The sequence below is a fragment of the Lepidochelys olivacea genome (assembly GCF_965140295.1).
Source record: "Lepidochelys olivacea isolate rLepOli2 genome assembly, chromosome: 7".
In the NCBI taxonomy this organism is placed as follows: domain Eukaryota; kingdom Metazoa; phylum Chordata; order Testudines; family Cheloniidae; genus Lepidochelys; species Lepidochelys olivacea.
Window position 1 is genome coordinate 93,751,017 of NC_140417.1, and position 16,128 is coordinate 93,767,144.

General features: G+C 36.1%; 1 protein-coding gene across 4 annotated transcripts; it reads right to left on the reverse strand.

Moving 5' to 3' along the window:
* Window positions 1–152: 152 nt before the first annotated feature.
* Window positions 153–14,738, reverse strand: LGI1 (leucine rich glioma inactivated 1). Of its 4 annotated transcripts, none has more exons than XM_084633623.1 (8): window positions 14,531–14,738; window positions 13,735–13,806; window positions 10,321–10,392; window positions 10,154–10,225; window positions 4,063–4,134; window positions 1,969–2,138; window positions 1,363–1,527; window positions 153–1,278 (listed from the first exon to the last, which is right to left on the reverse strand). In XM_084633623.1, the coding sequence occupies exons 1-8, from the start codon at window positions 14,626–14,628 to the stop codon at window positions 461–463; spliced, it is 1,539 nt and encodes a 512-aa protein (XP_084489749.1). In that variant the 5' UTR covers window positions 14,629–14,738; the 3' UTR covers window positions 153–460. The 4 variants fall into 4 exon arrangements, with proteins under 4 accessions (XP_084489749.1, XP_084489748.1, XP_084489750.1 ...); XM_084633622.1 differs by having other exon boundaries at window positions 14,144–14,737; XM_084633624.1 differs by lacking the exon at window positions 14,531–14,738 and adding an exon at window positions 14,135–14,158.
* Window positions 14,739–16,128: the final 1,390 nt, after the last annotated feature.

The following is a 16,128-nucleotide window of genomic DNA, read 5'->3' on the forward strand; positions in this document are numbered from 1 at the left end:
AAAGAAACATGTAACAAAAACACTGCCATGTACAACACACCTTGTTGTTTATTATATATGTGTATAATATATACACAAATAAAAATTATCACCTGTAAATAATCATATTTGGAATGTGAAAGACAGAAAATGTAAACATTTTATTTGGCAGTTGTTGTCAAACAGGTGAATAAATAAATGGAAAAGTACATCTTAATACTTTTAGCAACAGATGCAGTTGCACGCATATTTACATATTGTGGATGCAAAGAACAGTTAATTTAATTTCTTTTTGTTAAAAAATGCAACTTCCAACACCACTAGACTTGACAATTAAAGATGAAGATACTAGTAATACTTTGTTCTAGCAATCTCAACTTTTAAAGGCATTCATCTGGAAGTAGGATAAGAGTCATCATGCATTTAGTTCATTTTGTCCACTTACGGTAGAAAGTCTGATGTAATCTCAGAATTATGAGTGTCATGCACTTAAGTCAACTATGACATGTTTATAAATTAATGTAGTTCCCTTAAAACTTGAAGCAAAGAGAAAATTGCGTTTATCAATGGAAACGTGTGTGAAAGATCTTGGTGCCTGTATGTTTAATTCTTGAAACTTCACAAATTTTGCTTTTTCAGTATCCCAATAATAGACTTGAGTAAAAGAATAATCACTTCCAAGAATGGCATATTGATAACTGTTTATCTGAAGAGGCTGGAATACCATTGACCCTCGGGATGGCATTCTTTGTAAATCCAGAAATGCTGAACCTCCCCATTTCATTACTTTGGAATCACCAATAAATCTTGTTAAACAAATGTACACATCCTCTTTCACTCTGAAGTGTTTCACTGCATACACATCCTCCATATCTTGGATATCGAGACGCTTAACAAATTCAGTTGTTCCTTTGTTCCATTGGTATATTACAGGTCTTTGGGAACTACTAGACAGAATTAAATGAGGTTTGCCTGCTATTTCAAGATACTCCACATCAGTATCTCTGTACCACGCATGCAGAGACTGATGGGAGTAAAATCCGTTTCCATTCCATTTGTAAACCGTGGTAAAGCCAGCTTTTGAACTGTCTGCAACAACAAAATACCAGTTTTCTGCTATCCTGAAAGTTTCAATGTCATTGGGTTTTCGGATTTTAAGAATTTCGATATCTTGAATTTTTATAAACTTATTAGCAAAAATATCTCTTTTGTAAATATGGGAGCCTCCAAAGAGCTGGGCAACAATGACATACAGCTGAGTCTCAATAATTATGGGTTTACACACAACAGTTGAAGTACCTACAAAAAGAAAGATAAAGGACAAAGTTAGCACTGCCTTTGAGATCAGGTAATGTAATGTTATTTGGCATGCATTATTCATACCTGTAATGTTGTCATAATTCCTGAAAGACCCTTCTACATGGTCCCATTCAAGAAAGATGCATTTTCCAGTAAAAGGTTGGGCAATAACCACATGCTCATCATTCATGTAGGAGAAAGTATCTACTGACAGAGACTGATATGGCAGGGATTCATAAACAGCAAATTCTGCAAAAGCACACATAACATTTGATAACTAAAGGTAGCATTTCTTTCCATATGTATTTTTTCACCATATTAAAATAATGTCTTGTTAATTGATACTCATTTATTTTTAAAGAATACATTTAATAAGTAGTCTAGTTTTCCTGCTAATAAGACAGAATTTTAAAGGCTGCTTATTCTTTCTGAACTGAAAAAGAAGGTTACCTGTTACAGTTATAGGTCCCAATTCTGCAATTATTACATAGGCAAATCTCCTATTAAAGTCTGAGTAAAGACTAGTAATAGATGCACAAAATGGTTTCTGTATCAGGCCTGAATCCACAAGGAATTCCTGTTGACTCAGTGAGAGGTCCATAGGCAGACTGCTTGCAGAATTGCACCCTTAATTAGAAAATATAGCCTTGATTTTAAAGTAATGAGGTGAAATAATTTGGAACACATTACCTGTAATAATACAATCAAATTCCTTTGGTGATAGGCTATTGATTTTACGTTTCTTATATTCTGGTGGACTTTCGCAATAAATGTCTTCAACTGTTGCATTGGTGCTGCCCAGCCATTCCACTAACCATTTCAGTTTGCAGTCACAATTAAATGTGTTCCCTCTAAGATCCCTGTAAAAATATAAACCACACACTGACATTGATCAATTAGCTGTTGTTTTCCACAACATCACAAGACTAAAATAACAAGGACTTTTATAAAATGACTATATTCTTGCTTTCTCTTATGAGAATGCTGGACTTTCCTGAATTAATTTGTCCTGAACCAATTAAAAAAAACCCAAACAAACAAAAACAACACAACAGTTTGTTAAAACTACTTGCAAAAACTTAAATAGTTCCAATTATACTAAGGAAATCAAGACAAGCTTAGGTTGGGAATCAGTGGAAGTATCTGCTCTTCCGTATTTTACTTATAATCCTAAATTTACAGGTACTTAAATTCCTGTCCAACTTTTTGGCCCAAATCTTGTTTTTTTTGTTTCTCATTGTTTAGCATTTCCTCACTAGGACATTCTAGATGACACAGGGACAATTACTGTGACATGATAGATTAATTTAGTGATCAGTGGACAGTTCCTCAGCTTTACCCCTATTTCTGCTCTTCTTCATTTAAACACACTCATTTAGGGTCATAAGGGATATAACCTGAATTCCCTTTGGGTCAAACTATGGCCTTTGAAAGATACTGAGTGCCTCTTATAAAATGCTGACACCCTCAGCTCACATTATGTAGGAGGTTTCAGAGTAGCAGCCGTGTTCGTCTGTATTCGCAAAAGGAAGAGGAGTACTTGTGGCACCTTAGAGACTAACAAATTTATTTGAGCATAAGCTTTTGTGAGCTACACCTCACTTCATTGGATGCATTCAGTGTAGGAGGTGTCAAATGCCTTGCAGGACTGGGTGCCCTGTGAAGAGCACTGGGTATGTGGGGAACTGTAGTGGTTGACTGGTGGTGTTCTGAGGCATTCTACAAACACTTGGCAGACTCCAGAAGAAGGCCTCAGGGAGTACTGGAGGGTGTGGATGAAGAACTATATTGGGGTATTGCAGAACTGCTGCTAACAGAAGCAATACAAAACTCTGTGGTGCCTGTTGTCAGATTCTAGAAGGCATGCAGGGGAGAGGGAAGCAGCCTGATCACTTGGCTATGCCCTAAATAGCCCTGGAGTGCCATTGGGCCAGCTCCAGGACTTACTGGTGCAGGGAACATTAGGTATCTACTGAGTCTAACTTCTATGTGTACTGGGGGAGCCAGAATTTTGCACATTGTCTCTAATGGGACTCTTCCAGTGGAATGACTGCAAGATCTGGTCCAAGCATATATTTCAAAAATATATTTTGTACTTTTACAAATGTTTAAGATACTTTGGTTTACAAATTTAAAATTTAAAACTAGTTTACGTTTTGTTTTGGTTGCAGTTTGAGTTAGCCAGGTATAAAGTACTTGTACTGAGATTTTAAATGGTCATTGTGTTTAAAGATAGCCTCCTGTTAGATTATATTGGAAACATGAAATGTTCTCATTCTCATCAAGTATCCTTCTCCCTGCTTTCACATCGTGTCCTGTTTGCATTACAAAGGATGTCTTTTTCTTATTTCAATGGCCATATTTAAGTGTCATATTATTGGGATTATGACCATACAGAATTCTTATTTTATTTTATTATATATATATATATATATATATATATATATATATATATATATAATCTTATCTGGGAAATATTATACAATATTGACAGCATTAAACGTAAATCAAATCCACCCTTGCTTCTACCACCTTCACCCACCAATGTGATAGGATTCCTCCACTGTCTACTGGCCTGAATGTCCACCGGGTCATAGGAGCGTCCTGTTACTAGGTCTATCTTGTATATTTTACATCATGAAAGAAGTTAAAAGAGAGGTGAAAATTCATATACCCAAAATTCCAAATCAAGTACTTTACAATATCTTGCAGTCATCACCAATAGGCAATGGCCTGTTTTTTCTAACCATAGTGTCTGAAAATAAGAAATTGCTGATTTCTTACACGTTTGTTAAAGAATCCAGCCCTTTGAATATGTCTTTTGGAAGTGTTTGGAGATTATTGTTTGCAAGGCTCCTGTAAAAGAAAATATGTCAGCTCATCAGATAATACATTTCTACAAAATGCAATATTGTTTTTTATGGTAAAGAACAATAATGTACTTCAATCCTTATTTATACAAGATTACTTTAAAGAATATCTCATTTACCTTGTGACTCTTTCTTCTGCTAAGATATATTCACACTTCCTATTGCTCTCTTGCTTTTCAACATTCTTGTATCATTTACAGTACTTCACTCAGGGTAGTAGAAAATGTGATCATCTCTAGTATTTTGCCAACACCATTATTTTAAAATGATTAGCCATGACTGGACACACAAATGTCTTCCCTTCTGGACATGTGTGTTGTTATAATATTGTAATGTCCTGCCTCCATGTCCACTTTCTAGGAACCACAATCTATCTTAAACACTGAATCCACGATACTGTAGCTAGCTCTCATTGGCTCATGGTTTCTGAAAATATCCAGTAACTAACATTTTTGGGAGTCAATAAGTTTATAAAGCAGAAATTGGAGGTCAACATTGAGTTAAGCCTAAAAGATTTCTTGCTTGGGTTATTAAGGGATAAAAAGTTATCTTACCAGCAAATAATAACAATACTATGTCTTTGATTTTCAAGAAAACTATTTTAAACTAAGAGAGTACCCAACAGTTTCAACTGGTAAAGTGGACAGAAGATGTGAATATACTTTTAAAATAGTTAATTCATTTTTTCCAGCAGGTACACCTGTGTAAGCCCATGGATGATGCAAGGTTTTCACAAGTATCACTCAGGGCATAACTAGAAGAGAATATGGTTGTGTGTGTGTGAGTCAGTGCCTAATTTGGTCAGCAAAATTTTTATCACTGGTGAGGATGCATGAAAAGGAAAGAAGCTGGCATGATTTTCAGATTCCAGTTGGAATTTGTGGCACTGGGCATTAGAAATAAAAACTATTTTTACTTGTAAATTGTACACATCTGACAAGGAGGCATTTAGATACAATAGCTCTGATTGAGAAAAGTACTTAACCACATGTTTAAGGTTAAAACTTAAAGGTTAGTGTTTTTGTGTGTGAGTAATGTGCCCTCTCTGGCGCCATTTACATTTAGACCATATTTGGTTTACTGCAACTAATTTATAAACTCAAACTTGCCAGACATTTATGCATTTGCTTAACTTTATGCATGTGAGTAATTTGATATTAGTCAATGGAACTACTCACATATCTAAAGTTAAGCACATGTATGAACATGCAGGATCCCAGCCTTACGTAATCTTTATCACCGAATTATACCAAGCAGAGCACAATAATGGATACAGAGCTACTAAAAGTTCATGATTTTAGTGGGAATCAGATTAACAGAAAAAAATCCAGATTTATACATTGAGCCGATTCTTGGATGAAAGGTTGGCACTTTATATCTTCCATTATTAGAAAACATGCCATAAGATTTTATTATGTAACCTCTAGATGGTGCTCTTAGTGGTACCTGTGCAGAAAACACTTAGTTGGAAAGGATGGATGCTAATGAGGGAGTAAATATTCAGTCCTGTGTAATTATGTGTGAAGGCCCATATTTTAAATCTCAGAATGACATTTTGCTTTTCTGAAAAACTTCAAAGATGCCATCAAAATTACATCTTGTTCATGGAAATAATTTTCTATGCTAAAATATTCTGCAATTTAGGGTTATGGCATTAAATGAGTCAAAAGTGCAATTATACCGCTCCTATGCTTTTAAAAAAATATTCCACTCTTCAAAATGAATTGTCTTGAATAGGTATACTAGATGTGACTACACTACAGTGAGGACACATTCCAATTATTAGAGTTATTTGCATAAATGTAAAACCCAGATGTTTGGGTAATTTTACTGGAATGCAGAAATTCACTTGTGAAAAGGAAATGGGCGGAGTATACAGAACAAAGGTCATATTCTGCCATCACTTCATGGAACTCATCAGTATGCATAATTACCACGAATATCTTTGACGTATTTTACATGACAATAGTATTCTGCTCTTCCTCAAGTGGAGTGTGACTCAGAGAATCTACTTGTTATGCTAGGTAAGTGTATATAGACACATTCTAGGAAAGGACAAGGATGTACAAACAAGGATTAAAGTGGTCACACTGAGTAGTTTATGGGCCTGCTTCTGTAGGTATTCTACCTGCAAAACTCTGCTGTGACAACTGGGCCTATAACTTTTTGCCTGTTTGGGAATCATCCATGAAAAGTAAGTCAAATTATTTTCAAAAAATAATGTTATAAACTGGTGCAAGAAAATCAGACAGAGAGACTGAATGAGTCCAGACACGAAAATGCAGGTCTGGAAATTAATGAACGAAAATTGGTGTGTCGAATATTAGCCCTAATTGGTGGGCAAAATAATGAGGGGATAAACTATATTGCCCACATTCCAACCCCTTTTGGGGGAGGAGGTGTCTTTAAAATACTTTGAAAACTCTCATCTTGACTTGACTGAATGTGTCTAATCTCATCTTCCCTGACCCTAAGACAGAAGGAGCAGACCTGACCAAAGGATTTTCTTTCCGAGAGGAAGTTCATCAGGCCTTGCTCTTGTTTAAGCTCTCTCACCTATTCACTGGATCCTGAAATCAATTGAACTGCATGCATCAGCACAGTGAGATGATGGTTTATCCAGCCCTGCCCTGTCTAAGGAAAAAAGCACCAACCCAGATGACGTCCTTGACCAGACTGTGAGCCTGGGACCACAGCAACAGTTGTTGTGGCCGACATGCGAGTGTAAAGCATCCATTCATAACAGAATACTGGTTCCAAGGACATCAACAAAAGCTATATTTCCCCCACCTTTTCTATCTTGTCTCTTCTCCACAGAAGTAAATACCCTTCATACATCAGGACTGAGAGTAAAATTAACCCTTTCCTTTTCATCACAGAAAGGTTGTTGGTATAAGGGACTGATATTTTACCTCCAAAAGAAGAAAAATTTTAATAGCTTTTGATTAAGTTTGTTTTGCATAATTACTCAATTTCATTGAAGTGTAAATATTTCTTGTTCTTTCTTGTGTTTTAATCAATATATTTCCTGCTTTAGAATGAGTGCCTTTGGGTGTTTGCCAGAGAAACTAAGCAAACCAGGGTCTCTGTAGAAACCCCTTCCCACTCGCCAAATCTTTGTAACACTGTTTCAGTGTTGGGCAGTGAAAGAGTTTATAACACCTTTTAACTCTTTTGGCCCTTGAGCTCAATACAACGTTTATTGGTGCTGTGACTCAGATCTCAAAGGGTTATACAAATGTGGCAATTGGCTTCCTTGGCAAGCAACTGAATGTTTTCATAATTGGCTTTGGGAAGTAAAAGGTCATTAAAAAGATTAGGAGCACAAAGCACAAGAAACTGCATCTGTTTCACTCTGATTAATGTTTCAGGATTTGATTTTGATTTTGTTTCAGACACTTTATCATAGTGCCTTGTTTTAATTGTGTTTCAACTTTTATTTTTTCCTTTTCGTCTCATGATCTGTGATTTTTAATTTTCCTTTTTGATTTTAACCAAATATGGTTGAATTCTGTTTGTTTTTCCTGAGGTCAGTAAATACTTGTAAGTTAAAATGTTTTCCAAAAAGACCCCTCAAAAGAGCAAAGTTAGTAATAGAACTTATTTTATTACTGCAAAAGCCCAGGAAAATATGAATCCTTTTCCTCAAGTGAAACCCCTTCACATGTTTCTAGTAGTTTTAGTTCTGCAGAGGCTGTTCTACATGAATTAACTATCATAAAGGAAGATGGGGTAATCCACCCACAATTCCCTTTGTGGGTCCTTAAAGAACGAGACTTCTTGGAGAAACATTGGCTTCTGGAGCGGGCTTCACCATCATGGCTGGCACCCCTACCATCTCCTGGGACCCAGTCCTCCTTCAACCTAATCCTGAGAGATGCCCTGATCAGACCGGGCCAAAAAAAAAAAGTACCCTGATAAAATTGCCACTTCTACCAGCTCCAGCTGAATCCCAAACGCCCTGGGATGAAATAGGATCAGCTTTTAACAACAGCAACAACAACAGCTCTAACACATCTCAATTAACTTCTTCTGTTTCCCCCAGAAGGACAGTTATTACCATCTTTGATACCATCTAAGAGACTGTCAGACAAGGGGGATTTTCCTTCTAAAACCTCTCTCCAGTAAAAGGAACAAAGAACGTCGTTAAAATGAAAACCTTATTTAATATTTACATTTCAAATGCTTTACCTGGTTTTCTTTCTTTTCTTTATCTTTAATACAAAGTTTAAAGGATTTTTAATGATGCGCTTGCCATGGTTTTAAGCAGGCTGAGGTCTCTGTATACCAAACCCTGAATCTTGTTTAACACTGTTCAATGTTTGACAATGCCTGGGTTATGTTAACACCATTAGCCCATATATTCCATCTAATACAACTCCCATTGTATTGAAGATTAGCTTTGCATGTGAAGAAACTGCATGATATATAAACTCATCTCCCAAGATTGTGTATGCAACCACATGCAGACAATAGCTGTTCAAAATACTGTCTCATCTCCTGCATATGCTTTCCCTTAGAAAACTATTGAGGGGTCCCTTTAAGCGAGCACAACAGTTAAGACATGATGTTATTTTTAAATTGTGTCCTTTGCAGAATAGGGACTGTATCTTCCTCTGTGTTGGGAAAACACCTGCACACTGATAGCAGCAGGCACATAATAAATAAATTAATAAAATAAATAATTTAATAAGTTAATAAATAAAATAATTTGTGTGTGTAAAGCTATTCATGTTCATAAATGTTTGCAGTTTACGGGCCCTTCAGGTTATCAACAATCTTATCCCATTCTCTGTCTTTTTTTTAACTACGCCATAATTATACCTGTAGACCGATATTTATGTATATACCACACATCTTAGTTTCTCTCTCTCTCTCTCTCTCTCTCTCTTTCTATTGTCCCAGTCCTAAAAATGTTTATGCATGCAAATAACTTTACGCATGTGAATAGTCACAGTGAATTCAGTTTACACCAGCTAAGGACCTGGTCTATAGTATCCTATGATGCATTTGTTATATGATGCAGAATTAGGTGAAATTTAATTAATTATATTTGTGCATTCACCATATGTAGGTGAAATTGTGCTTTCCCCTGCATCTGACCATATATGAAACAAAAAGCCAAATGACCCTGTACTTCTCTTAGAAGCTATTATGTTGAGGACAAAAGGTCAGAATACACTCCCCCGCATATGACAAATACACCAAGATATATGCCTGTGTGAATGCAAACGATCAGAGTAGGGAATTCATACATATGTTAGGCACACCCCACACATTTTAGACAATTAATGTTATTTAGACTTTATAGACAGCAAAATCTCCATAACAAAGCCTCATTTTCTTAGAATATTTTTGGTATATTTTTCTATATAGAAAAGGTAACTGCTATATTTTGAAAGGAAGTTCATTCAATTTTTTATAAACAATTAATTTGATATGGATACATATGGTGTGTAAAAACTGACTGAAAATGCCACACACCTTTTGATTAAACATGACAGTAGCTTAGCTTTGATAAATCAGACCCTGCAAATACTGTACATACATTTGCAACTAAATGTTACAGGTGTCAGTATCCTGTCCTGGGCTCCCATGCTTTCAGTTTCTATTTCTATATTTTTGTTTCTTGATTTAGCTTGAAATTGGAACTTTTCTTAGTTTAGCTGATTGTCTTTCTAAAACTATTCTTGAACAGCAAGATCATAATCCTGTTCTTGCTCCTCGGATTAGTGCGTGAGAGAGAAAAGGGGAAGCAGCCAAGTGGACAGTTTTTGCATCATTCTTCCTGTACAGGGCAGGATAGACATGACCTGGCTGAGAAGTTTTTTTTGTTGGTTTTTTTTTTTTTGCCATTTCTGGTCTGCATAATATGGATATTGACATTGTTTAAGCAACAAACGTCAATGATTATATAATATCAAATGCTAAATTAAACCACACGATGGTTCAGTTACTAAATTAAATACACTCTATTAAGTAATACATGAAAACACTTTACTTACAGGTGAATTAAAGATTTCAGTCCTCGAAAAGTATTTCTTGAAATTGACTTAATGCTGTTGTTCTCTATGAACCTGTAATGGGTCACAAATTCATTTTGGTTAAAGCAATGCCTGTAACTTGGAAATCCCACCTGGTCCATAATTCTAGAAATATTTTGTTCACTCACAAATATTCTAGATGAGGAAGGCCCATGAAAGCATCATCGCTAATAACATCAAAAGAGTTTGATGTAAATAACCTGCATAAAGAAATACAAAATAAACTGTTAGATTTTTATACTTTTTAGCGCATGATCCAGAAGTCCCCATGCAGACCAAACTCTCACTGACCACATCAAAGGTTTTGTCTGTGTAAGGGTTGCAGGATAATATGGCTAATGTGCACTGCCCATATATGGCATAGTATAGTGCAGTTGTTCTCAGCCTGTGGGTTGCTAGCGGCATAATCAGCACACAGCTGTGGCCCATGTGACATCCTCAGGGCCATACAGGTAATATATGTACTGTGTGGATGTGGCCCACATAATACATAGAGAGCTGCCTATGCAGCCCACAGTGGTAAATAGGTTGAGAACCACTGACCCTAGGGAGCAGCAAAACTGGTTTGCTTTCTAGACTAAGGACTAGATCCTCAGCTGAGCTAAACTGATGTAGCTCCATCTGAGTACAGTAGGACTTAAGCACATGCTTATCAGGCCAATCAGCTACCTATGCAAGCTCCATGAAACTAATGGGACTGCACAAGTATTACTAAAGACATACCCAGAAGACAATGAGGTGCACAGGTATCTCTAAGGGCCTGAATTGCCCTGCAGAACCTTTGTTTCTGATGGTGATGTGGGAGAAGACCCTAGCTTGACATTCAGATTGCAGGATGAGTTTGCAGAGCTGGCAATTAGGAAAAAATCTTTTAACTTGTGAAAAGAGCACATTTGAGATATAATCAGCATGGACTCCCTTAAAGCCATTTTAACTTAGTGTTCAGAGTAGAACCATATTTTAAAATGGATTTTGCTTACCGGAGGTGGTTCACAGTGCAGGTTTCATTATGTATACATTATATTATATATGTATATATTTTTCTTTTTGTCTATCATATACTGCCACCACATTTACTTTTTCCTATAAAAATCTTTTAATCTTTCATAAAATTGATTAATGGTCTGTCCTATTTATAATTAATAGACAAGTTTGCTTTTGGTGATTTTAAATCAGTTTTGGATTCCACACCCCTAATATGCCAGGGGATTGTCCACGAAGATGAGTTTCACTTTCCTCAATGGAATTACAATCAGCTGGACTTCAAGGGAACATGGACTTATAGTGTAATATCCAGAGGCACTTAAAGATTCAAAATTACAAGGCATTAATTAATAATGAGTTAATTTATTCTTTGGAATCCTGCATTAAAAAATTTCAAGTTCAGTTATTTTCTAGCTCTGCTTCTATAGGTTATGCTTTCTCCAGTTAAAGAGTTTGACATAGATTTATAGGAATGGTTTTAAAAGGAAAGATTTTCTCACACGTATGTTTCAAAAGCTTGAGATCAAATCTTGCCATCAGACCCACATGGTAGATCTGCATCATAGCTTGTCTGCAATTCATATTTATTTATTTACTATTAACATAATTGTCTCAGGATACTTTTTATTTGATCACAATCTACCCTCTTTGTAGTATATAGGGATAGGATAGTATCCCTTTAAATAGTTTATGAGCCCTCTAGTCTAGTGGCATTGCTTATGTTCTGTGTTTTAGAAGCTGCTCGAACCCAACCAGGGCAGCAGGGTATATATGAAGTTAAGTTTTCTTTCCTTCCCCTTCTCCCAACTGTGAATGGGTTGAGGTTTTTTTGTTCCCAATCACAAAGTAAGCAATCTGGGGACAGTTTGTATTGTTTTAGCGTACTACTTGTCAAAACCCACAATGGAACAAAAACTGCTTTTGTAAGTTTGGAGATTATGTTGCAGCATTTTGTTAGCAATAACATGTGGTACATTGTGTGAGTGAAGCGAATGGTAGATCATGCAAATACAGCCTGCGGTATTTATTAAATATCATGTATTTATTTATTTATTTATTACCCTAGGACCTAGTCATAGACAGGGACCCCTTTGTTCTAGGTGCAGTACAAACACAGCACAAAATGATGGCCCCTGCTCCAAGGAACTCCCAGTCTACTTCACTTAACCTATTCTATGGCCCATGCTAGACGTAGGATTGCTAAGTGCAGGTGGCGTGGCACAGCCAAGAGGGAGGGTTATGATGTCCTTTTCACTTTACTGACATACAAGCCACATAATACAAATACAGCCACTTCTTTTTCTCTCTGCTGGAAGGCCCCACTCAGAAGTCATGTGGGCTTTGTCCCTTTTGTGATCTGTGACCACTTTGGAAAATCTTGTAGGGAATAATGCACAATGGAACAGTATTCAGGTTTCCATAGTAACTACATTTACCTATTTACCCTGTATCCAAAATTGTACAGTGTGCCTGCACCTCCTTATCAGCTCCACTTGAGGTAGAAAAGCACAGCTTGAGTCATGGCTTCAGCTACCAGAACACCAAGAGTTTAATGTAACAGCCTTAGTGCTCTAATACATCAAAATTTCACTTTGTAGCAAATCTACTACCCATGTGAAATCAGTCATATGCAGGTGTCCTATTTCATTTTTGAACAGACTGAAAAAAGTCTCTTGTCAGATTTCCGAAACAAATTTGGATACATCTCAAACTGATAGCAAACCCAGTGCAAACAGTTCAGGTTTATACCTCCTATATCTTTGTACAGCTAGTGATTATATAATCACTCTTCCAGTTTTCTAGAAAGCTATTTCTCTGGAGAATCTGTAAAATTTTACACACAAATGAATCTAAACATCTAACAATATTCCAGTGCTCTGTTCAGTGCACACACTGTCATAGTGTTTGATTTTGTAATGATTTTGTAATGACTGCTTAAGAATTTACAGTTTTCATCAATCTCACTACTTTAGAGAATGCAAAATAACAAATGATGGGCCAAATCCAGTCCCTACCCAGGCAAAACTCCTATTGAGGTGTCAACACTTCTACTGAAATTAATGGTAGTTTTGCCTGAGTAAGGACTTCAGGATTCATCCCATTGAAATTAAGGGCCTGATCCTGAGATATCCTAAACATCTCATCAATGGGGATCAGGCCCTAAGATTGCAGAAAAGAAACAGGCACAGTTCTTGTAATGCTCAGACTCCTTCAGTAACATCCATTAGAGTACAATACATAAGAGGATAGCACATCTGTCATCACAGAAAGCAATCTTCAGAATTTAATCTATTCCAACTAATACTGACAGCAAATAATAATAATTAATAATTAATAAAACCCCAAACAAGTACATGCAGTTTAACACCCCTAACCCATTAAACATATGCCATCTTTCAAAATTACCTTTACTTCAAAGTCTAACTGTTTATGTATTTTGATGTGTAATGGAGCCACCCTTGCTATTTCTTATAAAGTGGGTATTCAGACCCTTACTATATTGTTTATGGATATATATGTTTCATAACAAATAATCATATGATATAAATATTTCTCACAGAAGCTGCAGAGACGGTGTGAGCAAAAAACTCCCTTCTGGGATTTTAGTAAAAGCAGATCTCACAAAGGATCTGGAAAGAAGGGGGAAAAAATTGTGTTAATGAGATCTCAAATATTCATCATTACAACACTGAGCTGTGAATTACAATATAATTTCTTTACATAGCTACTGTTAATTAACAATAAAAACAAATCTGTTATAGTTTTCACATAATGCAGAAAAAGGCAGAAAAAGGTACATGTATAGAGGAAGGAGATGTAACACACATTTTAACATTCTATCTGATGATTTTGAATGCGGAAGGTATATTCCCTACTGCAAGCATCGTTCAGTCTGCGCTGAAAACACCAAACATAATAGTTCATTTTAAATAATAAATTAAATAACCAAATGCTTACAGCCCTTACAGTGAGATAACATCAGGCGGAACGCTGGTTGGAATAGATCTGGCATTTTCACATAAAGCATTATCTTTGGTACAAGTACACCAGGCAGGACATTTTGGCTTCACTGATTTCTTCCCTTCAGTCAGCAAAAGCATACAAAAAAGGCATAGGAAATAAGCAATTCTTCTAAAGGGTCTGCTGGCATTTCCCATTCTTTTGATCGGCTCTGGTTCCAGCCAGTTGAAAGAATATCCCAAAACATGAACAGGGCTTCTTTATTCAGTCACTGGATGTCTTTCTATAAGGCCAAGTCAATATTTGTCTCTCCTTTTCCAACCCTTTTCCCTTTCCCTCTGTATCTGTTATTGAAGATAAAAACCTGCAGCTGATCTCTGTGTTTCTACTCACTCAGGCAACGTACTGCTCAGAGAAGGGACCTGCGAGGTGCTGTAAGATGGGGAAAATCCAACCAGCTGTAGGGAGGGGAAAAAAAAAAAGACTTGCATCACCACAAAAACAGTGAGCACAACACAGCATTAGACTGCAAGTTGATGTAACTGAGAAAATACACTGCTTTCTGTTTTCATAGGGAGGCCCTTCCTTGTTACCAAAAATAGTACAGCATTATGTTTTGCTGGTGGGTGGGTGAGTGGGTGTGGGGTGGAATGTGCGTGTATGGGGAGAAACAGTCATCTTTTTCTGGATCCTTATAGCCTCATAAACCTTTGGGAATTGTGCTTTACATATTACAAGCGACAGGAGAAGTAAAAAAGCCAGTACCCCCTGGAAAATGAAATTGAGTGAAACCATCAAAAGCATTGCTACAAAAGCTGTTAGATTAATTTATATCCTTGGCCTTTATTGCTCGTTTGCATCGCTGAAAAACAAAAAGGCACACATGGAAAATATTACTGAGGATGAGAGAATGCCTACAACTGTAATTTCTAAACAAAATATTCTACCATGCAAAGCTTTTTCCACACTGCATTTTTTAAAGAACACACTTACCTGTCTCACATGTCTGCTAAATATGATGCATCCCTGAATGTTCAAAATAAACCGTATTCAATAAAGTCCAATTTAGAAATGTATTTGGTTGCCTGATTTGATCATTTTTAGAAGAAAAGGGGAAAGCTGGCTGTTTAAAGCATCTAGATACATTACAACTACAATGAAGAAAGGATCTTATTTCAGTGGGAGCGGCATTGGGACCTATCTTCATTATTAATTATCATTATTTATTTATTAATTAGTGTTACAATAGTACCTAAAGCTCTCAATTGAAATTAGTTCCCTTTTGCGGTAAGTGCTATACAAACATGTAGAAAGAAATTTTCTTTGCTCTAAAGATCTTACAATAAGTTACATTTAATATTGTATATAGACTTTTAAATTTTCAAAATTAAACATAAAAATATCAAGAACAGTAAAACAGAGCTAATCAAAATCAAACATTTAGAAACACATATTACATGGCTATGTTTTGCACTTTACTTTGAATGTCTAATTTGAAGATCTCAAAGAACATTGCGAACATTAATGCATTTAACCTTATCATACTCATGTGAGGTAAATATCATTATCCCCATTTACCAGATTAGAAAACTGAGGCACAATGAACTTTGCTTGAGAAAGAAAGTGGAGAGTTTAACACAGCCCTGGTTGCCTAAGCAACCAAGGTTGGGAGAATGGCTATGTACATAACTGAGTTTCAAGATTACTTCTGGCATGTAAGAGTCTTATATTTTAAGGTCAAAAGGACACATTAGATTATCTAATCTTATCTCCTGTTAACACACTGCATAGAATTTAACTCAGTTACCTCTATAATTTATGTTTCATTAAAGCATATCTTTCAGGAAAAGCATCCAGTTTTGATTTGAAGACTTTAAGACATGGAGAATCCACCACTTCCCTGGGAAGTTTGTTGTGATGGTTAAATAGCCTCATAGTTAAAATTTCTGCCTTATTTTTAATTTCAATTTATCTGACTTTAGTTTCCAGCC

Bases quoted from the DNA above. Each gene is read 5' to 3' on its own strand.
- LGI1 (XM_084633622.1), bottom strand. From the start codon at position 14,334: ATGGGAAATGCCAGCAGACCCTTTAGAAGAATTGCTTATTTCCTATGC. The intron at 4,135-10,153 runs GTAAGTAAAGTG...TTTCTTTTACAG, and splicing joins CTGAAATCTTTAATTCACCT to GAGCCTTGCAAACAATAATC. The intron at 2,139-4,062 runs GTAAGAAATCAG...ATATTTTTACAG, and splicing joins CTGGATTCTTTAACAAACGT to GGATCTTAGAGGGAACACAT.